Source organism: Guillardia theta (genome assembly GCF_000315625.1).
Source record: "Guillardia theta CCMP2712 unplaced genomic scaffold GUITHscaffold_74, whole genome shotgun sequence".
NCBI lineage: Eukaryota > Cryptophyceae > Pyrenomonadales > Geminigeraceae > Guillardia > Guillardia theta.
Genome location: NW_005434600.1, coordinates 5,218 through 12,936, shown reverse-complemented (window position 1 = coordinate 12,936; position 7,719 = coordinate 5,218). Strand labels below are relative to the sequence as shown.

The 7,719-nt window shown below is 49.6% G+C and overlaps 2 protein-coding genes across 2 annotated transcripts; both read right to left on the bottom strand.

Annotated features, from left to right (window-relative positions):
- Positions 1-321: 321 nt before the first annotated feature.
- On the bottom strand, positions 322-3,826 carry GUITHDRAFT_143338 (hypothetical protein; the record flags this gene model as incomplete). The annotated part of the gene is made up of 6 exons (XM_005826460.1): positions 322-414; positions 583-636; positions 1,007-1,100; positions 1,557-1,624; positions 1,874-2,654; positions 3,273-3,826. The coding sequence occupies 6 exons, from the start codon at positions 3,824-3,826 to the stop codon at positions 322-324; spliced, it is 1,644 nt and encodes a 547-aa protein (XP_005826517.1).
- A 489-nt stretch (positions 3,827-4,315) lies between these two features.
- On the bottom strand, positions 4,316-7,296 carry GUITHDRAFT_76253 (hypothetical protein; the record flags this gene model as incomplete). The annotated part of the gene is given in 4 exon segments (XM_005826459.1): positions 4,316-4,478; positions 4,493-4,629; positions 4,690-5,042; positions 6,810-7,296. Coding segments are annotated over 4 exon segments (1,140 nt in total), but the record flags the coding sequence as incomplete, so codon positions are not given.
- Between the last annotated feature and the right edge of the window lie 423 nt (positions 7,297-7,719).

Here is a 7,719-nt window from a genome sequence, read left to right as displayed (position 1 = left end):
TGCAGAGAAAGATCCGGAGGACAATCCGTTCAGTTACCTTATGCAGGATGAGGAAGGAGGAAGGAGGGAGGAGGGTAGAGCGGGAAGGGAGGAGGAAGTTGGGAGGTAGGGCGATGGCGGATGGAGGGAAGAGGACAAGGACGAGGACGAGGAGGAGGACAAGGAGGAGGAGGACAAGGAGGAGGAGGAGGAGGAAGGAGGAGGAGGAGGAGGAGCAGGAGCAGGAGGAGGAGGAGGTCTATCGAAGAGTAAGATTTACAACCAACAAGCAAGGACCCCACTTTGAGCCTCTAGAACCACCAGCCCACCATCCTCCTCCCTCTACTTCCTTCCCTTCCTCTTCTTTTTCGACACAGCACCACCACCAGCAGCAGCCACCACCTTTGCCTTGGCCAAATCCAGCTTTCTGCGAACCTGAACAGCAGGTCAAGACATCTCCCTGCTTGCTCCTACTCTTCTCTTTTCTTCTCTCCTCTCCTCCACCTCCTCCACCTCCTCCACTCTCCTCTCGTATCTTCCCTGCTCTCCATTCCCTCGTAACCTTCATCACTTTCTCCCTTTGCCTTCCTTTCAAACTTTTACCTTCCTCTCTCCTTCCCCCCTTTCATTGGCATTGTGCTTGTTCTTGCGGTGTACCTGGAGGAGGAGAAGGGAGGAAGTGAGCGTGGAGGAGGGAGAGGAGGAGGGAGTGGAGACGGAGGGAGGAGGGAGAGGAGGACGAGCAGAGAGGGGAGAAGGCGAATGAAAAATGAGAGAGGAGACAAAGGGGGGGGGTATTGGAGTATCTGAAGGAGGGGGAGGAAGAAGAGGGGGAGGAGGGGGAGGACCAGAACAAGAAGGGTGCGGTAGGATTTGCCTCGAGGACCTGACAACCGGCCTTGTCAACTTCAAGCTGACACAGGTACAGAACGATGTTTGTCCTCGTTTTCGTGTTGATGCTGCTGCTGCCGCATGTCAAACTATCTCCTTGTGTGTGTCGTCTTGCTCTTATCTTGGTGCCAAGGACCTGTGGAAGGCGCTCAACATCGAACCCTTCAATCTTTGTCAAAAATATTTCACACCCTTTGGGTTGGCATCGTAACAAGCTTGCTGTATTACTCCTGCAGCGCAGCGATGGTGTGCGATTCTCTGTTTGACAAAATCAGACGAATTTGTTTTTCAAGGAGTTTGAAAATCAATCCATAAATGCTCTTCTGTGTAAACAGACAACTCACGAGAAATGTACTGGATACAATCTTGTTCCTCGTGAATGTGGTGAATTGTTTTCCTCTATATCCTCTCAATCACATGTCGGATGTCGAAGAATCAACTCTCTTGTCGTTCCCTGCTGTTGAACATGACAAAACAAGGGCATGCAGTAGGCAAAAGATGACGGTGTGCAGAGGGACGTAAGTTTCATTCATCAACAGATTTATTGGTGATCTCTCCACTACATGAATCGTTGTGGTGGCAAACACACAACAAAACGCTCAGCATAAACAAGATACCATGAAGTTGCTTCTCACTTCGCGATATCAAAGAGGTGGAGGTCTGAATTGCTTCCCCAAGGAACAAACCTCAGGTTGACCTCATCGTACACAAAGCAGAAGTAAGGATTGCTAGCAACCAGCGAGCACGGATGGTTCTTAACGCAAATCCAAATTTGAAACTCATCCGACATGAGCAGGCCGAGCCCTCCCATCTTGTACTGGACTGAGCAGTTCTTCACTGCCGGAACCACAATCTCTTCCCACGTGTGAGGGAGCGAGCAGTTCCTGTAGCTGGGGTCTTCACCCCACAAGAACGGATATGATGATGAGTTGAGCATAGACATCCAGCTCGAACATCCTCCTTGCAGCTGCAGCCGCATGCCGCTGAATCTGCCGTGGCACACGTCCGGACCAGCCTGCAGCGACCCGATGCTGAAGCTGCTGTTGCAGGTCCCTCCTGACTCGACGGTGCACGTGCTGCTGCAGCCGTCTCCATCCATCTGGTTCCCGTCGTCGCATTCTTCGAAGACGTCAGCAGTGGCGAGATACGCGACGGCGTCGATGTAGTAGCACGTGTGATAGGAGCTGCAGTACCAGCAGTTGGGATACATCACGTTGATCTGAAGCGAAAACTTGGGTCCATGCATGTCTGGAGCGATCTTTGTTAGCACAATCGGAACTGTCGATCCGCAAGTCGGCCTGATGTAGTCAGGGGAGGAGAAGGGAATGTTGTTGCGGTTCAACGTCACGTTCATGATGGACCCGCCATAAAGAGACGTCGAAGCCATTTCGACAAGAAGATACATCGGACCAGTTGTGTTGATCACAGGCCAGATTGCAACGTTGCAAGAAGACATCCAGTAGTTTTGAGACCAAACTCCTCCCATCCCATTGTTGATCGTTGACGTGTAGCTCAACGACTTTGTCGACGTGCAGTTCACCGATGTGAGCATGCGGAAGGTCCAGTCGCGCAGACCGTTGCCGCAGATCGACTTCGACTTTCCTCCCCAGGAGAGGTTGAAGGGAAAGGGCGAACTTCGATTGTTCACGTTGGAGAAGAAGTGGAGGGTGAGGGAGCGACCACGGAAGACTTGAAACTCGTTGAGCAACACTTGTGTCTTGCCAGCCGACGTCAACTCGAGTCGGTCGCAAGAAGTTTGCTGCTTGTCGACAGCGCACAAGTTCCTGAGATGCAGCAGTTGGGCAGAGTGCTGCTGGAAGTTGAGCGGCAACAAGATCTTTCCCTTGCCATTGCTGAGAATCGAGAGGCCGTTCATGTTGCCGAGGCGACCGACCGACACCCTGATGGTGTTGTCTTGGAAGAACGTCACCTCCCAGATGATGTTGGGCAAGCCCAGCTGACCGCTAGTTGATGCCGTGCCCTCGAACCGCACGAGGAAGCCGCGGATCCCGCTCTCAAGGATGCTCTTCGTCAAGACAAGCTGAGCTGACGTATCTGATCCTCCGATGAACAAGGTCGGTGTGGAAGGCCAGGAAGGAGAGAGACCAGAGTAGACGGAGAAGCCGTTGTAGAAAGAGATGTAGGAGTTCGAGCTCACGAAAGAACGATTCCGCACATTCTGCCCCTCAAGACAGAAGTCAAAGCCGAAGTCAGGGATCAACAAGTAACTGTCATACATGCTCTGCATCCCACTGGATAGAGAAGTGGGATAGAGCATGTTCCAATGACCCTGGATGGTCTCAGAAGCAGAGTCGTACTGACTACCTGTTGACGATCCGTTGAAAACAACGCTTGTAGGTGAAGAGCTGTCAACTTGAGACTGTGCGCAGACAGTTGGGTACATATGTGTTGGGACGACAGCGAGCTCCATGTCCCCCATGACGTTATTGTTGTCGTTGATCTCAAACGAGGCACATGTGGCGCCAGGAGCTACTTCGTCCTCGTATCTCTTGGCAAAGATCTCGAGGGCGGACATCTGGAAATAGCAGCAGTTTGCTGCTATGCATTCTTTCTTACACTTGGAAGAGCACCCATCCCCATCGATCAAGTTTCCGTCGTCGCAAGCCTCCAAAGCCTCTTGGATTCCATCGCCGCAGACGTCATGGACGACAGGCCCATATTTGAGCAAGAAAGAATCGTAAGATGAAATCCTCATCTTCGACACGTTGACTCTGAAGGCAGCATGGTATATCTGAGCATCTGGCAACCACAAGTTCATGGATGTTCCTGATATCCAACCGTTGTAGCTCCACTGACTACATTCGGAGTTTGCGCATGTGTGAACTTCTACATTGAGATAAGCATTGCTCTGAATGTCAGGAAATGATACTTGAAGTGGACCCAAATCTTTTGGCTCGATGTCATACACACATCGTCCATGGTACCTGTAGTACATGTTCACATAATCAGAATGGGTCACATTCACGATGCCAGAGTTTTCATGATATCTGATACATCCACACGCACACTTGAGACAGACGGACTTCTCTTTTGGCCACAATTCTTGGTCGCATTTCCAGCCTTGCTCCACCTGACAGTCGGACGAGCAGCCATCGCCAGAGACTGAGTTGCCATCATCGCACTCCTCCTGAACTGATAAAATTCCATCTCCACATCGGAGGTTGTGACTACAATCTATCGACAAGTATCCCGCTTGACAGTCGCAAAAAGGAGCTCTACAAATGCCATGACCTGAGCAATCATTCGGACAGGACGGCAATGACTCGCAAGTTGGCTCTGAGGTGATGGATCCTGTTACAACCAGTGCAAATTTTTGAGGGCCCTGAGGCAAATCGTAAGCAGAAACAGCAACCCTGTACGTCCCCGCTGAAGCATCTTTGACTGTAATCTGCTCGACGTTGTTGACTCGATCCATGCTGGTGGCTGTCCGGTGGTTACCGTAATGCGTGCTGCCGTTGACATCGACCACGAACAGGTCAAGGTCACTGATCAATGATTTGGAAGCATACATCGACCCAGGTGGATCTGTCCAAACGAGAGTCGCACGAAACTGATTCCGCCAGATATAGCAAAGCAGTGCTGTATAACTTGATCTTGAGACAGCTCAACTCGATCGTAAGTCTTCAACACGAAGTTCGAGTCTGGTCCAAACCACAACACTGACGACAAGTCAAGAAGCCCGTATCCTTGCTCGGGAGAAGGGCTTTCAGTCGACTCTTGCCATGACATGTCGGAGCCCTGAAAGGTCATGAGATATCCCCACAACCCATCCTTCACCATCTTGGATCCATTCACAACAAAACTCCGCAGGGGCTTGCTGCTTTGAATGATCATTGCTTTCACAAGTGCAGAGGAAGGATTGGCAGACTTGTCGTCTGATCGTTCGCCCGAGACCTGATATCCCTGCTCGAAGTACTGTCTGACAATGGCTGCTGCTCCAGCAACAGCTGGAGTTGCCATAGAAGTGCCGCTCATTTCCAGGATGCAACTTTTGTTGAGCCCGATCGAGTTCGCGCATTGGTAGCTGTTGCGAATCCCGTCTGAAGAGGCAGAGAAGATATTTTGACCAGGAGCGATAATGTCAGGCTTGTTTCTAAGATCGAAAGTTGGCCCACGCGATGAGAAGATCGAAAGATCCGTATGCTTGTATTCTTGTCCTGAACGAACATTGCTGACCACTGGCAACTTTGCCTGCTTCGTCGCGTAAAGACAAGAGAGACCATATTCTGAAGAGCAGGATCCTTGATACCAGATTGAAACAAGTTTTGTTGCGTCGAAACCGGAGATGCCTGCGACAGGTATTTCAATCTGATTTTTCAAGTACTCGTTTGGTCCTCCTGTTCCCTTCAACAAAGGTGGCGGTTTTAGAATCGAAGACTCATACACAATCAGCGCTGAAGCTCCCATCTGTTGTGCATTCCAGGCCATGAGAACTTCATCGCAATAGCCCATGAAAGGAGAAGCAACCATGTTGCCCTTGAAAACATTACGAAAATATTCGCTCGCAGGATTGGAGAATCCGGTCAAAGTTGCCGTTTTGTTGGTTTGAATTTGGTCCTTGTAGATTCTAAATTGACCAATGAAAAATGAGAATGAGTTGTAAATGTTGCTTCCAGAACTGAAGGTGGTGAAGGTAATAGTGTTATTCGCGTACAGTGTGACTTGCGATTCTTGTTCCCGTGCGTTTTGCATGTCATAGCTTTTTATGTAGATGGTGTATCCTTCAATACCATTTTCCTGTACTTTCTTCCCTGCCATAAATACTGGATATGCCCAATACTCATGGTTGAATTTGAATTGTTGTGAAGACAACGTGTAGTTGGTATAACCAAATGTTATAGAGTTTCCTGTCAGAAACGTACGATTTCTTGCATTTTCTCCGAAAACGCAGAAGTCGAAGTCAGTATTTAACGCAATCAATATCTGCGAATAGTAGTGAACAGAAGGAGGAAGAGGAATTGGACGAGGAGGAAGAGGAGGAGCAGGAGCAGGAGCAGGAGAAGGAGCAGGAGCAGGAGCAGGAGCAGGAGCAGGAGCAGGAGCAGGGGGGGGAGCAGGAGCAGGGGGGGGAGCAGGAGCAGAAACATTTCCTTCTCCAAACACGATAGGAAGATCTCCTCCTCCTCCTCCACCACCACCACCACCACCACCACCTACTTCCCCTCCCCCCACAATGATGGGGGAATCATACAAAATGCTCCATGAGGAGGTAGCATGTGAAAGGAGCTTAAAAGTGGCGCCAGACCTCTGACATGGATACATGTACATCATATTCGGGTCATAGTGCACCACAACTTCAATCGTCCCTGAAACTTGAGACGGTAACTTGTATGTCGTGCTGATGCTCTGTCCGCACCCTTGATTGCCTTGCAAACTGAAATCGTTTGGAACATATTCCCCAGCGACTGTGATGCCCTTGACGTTGGTGACGTAGCCAGAGCCAACCGAATACTGCAAGGGCACTTGAATCATCAGCTCGAAATCTCGTCTGGACGTCCTATTGACGTACATCGAATGTGTACATTCCGTTACCGACATGTAAGGGTCAACATAACACGACTGGTACCCATGGTACTGAACGCTTGATTGAATGTCTGTAAGAATTTCAACTCTCTGAGCTTCTGACCAGCTCGCAGAGATTGCAGCAGCTGCTGAAGTTTGCTTCGAAAAAGTCAAGTTGGAGTTTGAAACAGGCCAACACAAGAACGACTGGATATCCATGCACTGTGGATCATGACGATTGCAAAAACTGTAGAAACGTTGACCAAGCAACGAGGCATTGATTCCAGGTGTGTGAGGAGTCAATGCGGCTCCAAACGAGGCTGGCAAAATGTCAACAAGCAGCTCGTTAGAACCGTCAGAGAGCAGCAAGGAGAGGTTGAAGTACAGGCCATATCCATGCGCCATGTATGCCTCACGAGAGTTCAGGCTTGATCCTACTGACAGAACGTTCTTGGCGACACCTGGGCTGCCGATGGAGAAGGGGTAGGGACCACTGTTTCCTGCAGCAAAGACAACCAAGAAGTCATCATGGTCGTACATGAATGAATCTGTTTCCACGCACTGAAAGTCGTAACTGCGGCTGTACTTGCGACCCCACGAGTTTGAATGAATCCTGGCACCATTACCATACGCATGAGGATAGAGGCTGTTGTTGAGATCCCAGGGCAGGTAGTTGAGGTAGGGCTCAGTATTTGAAATATCATCGAATACAATCTTCGCTCCTGGAGCTGATCCGTTGTACTGCGTTGCAAGAATATAGTTGGGACCAGCCGCCCCAGCGACAATACCCGACACGTGCGTACCGTGGCCCTGATACCAGTCGTAAGCTGATGGGTAGGGTGGAGGGGGGGGAAACGAGTTGTAGGAGACAATTTTTCGATGATTTGGTTGAACCGGACACATTTGGACGCACGAATAACCATAATAGTAACAATCTTGACAAACTGAAAATGCAATGTGGGAATCGTGGAAAAAGCAAGAATCAAAATCAATGCCCGTGTCTGCGATGCCTATGCGCTGTCCAGTTCCATCCAAACCAAGTTGTTCCAATTTAGTTTTACTTGGCTGCCAGTTGTAGACACCTTGCACAATCAAAGAAGAGTACTTGTTCAATGTGCGGTATTCTTTTCGTTTTTCGATCCATTTCACTGATGCTTGATTGGCTAGATGCTCAACAATCTTTCCAACGTTTTGCGCATTAGTTTCAATCGTCAGCTTGCTGCTTGTCCTTGCCCAGACTTGAGCAATCTTGCCCGAAGTTTTGCTAAAAGCTTGGTCCAACATTTGCAGCAAGTTGGCCAAGGACAAGTGATCAGGGTGAACTGA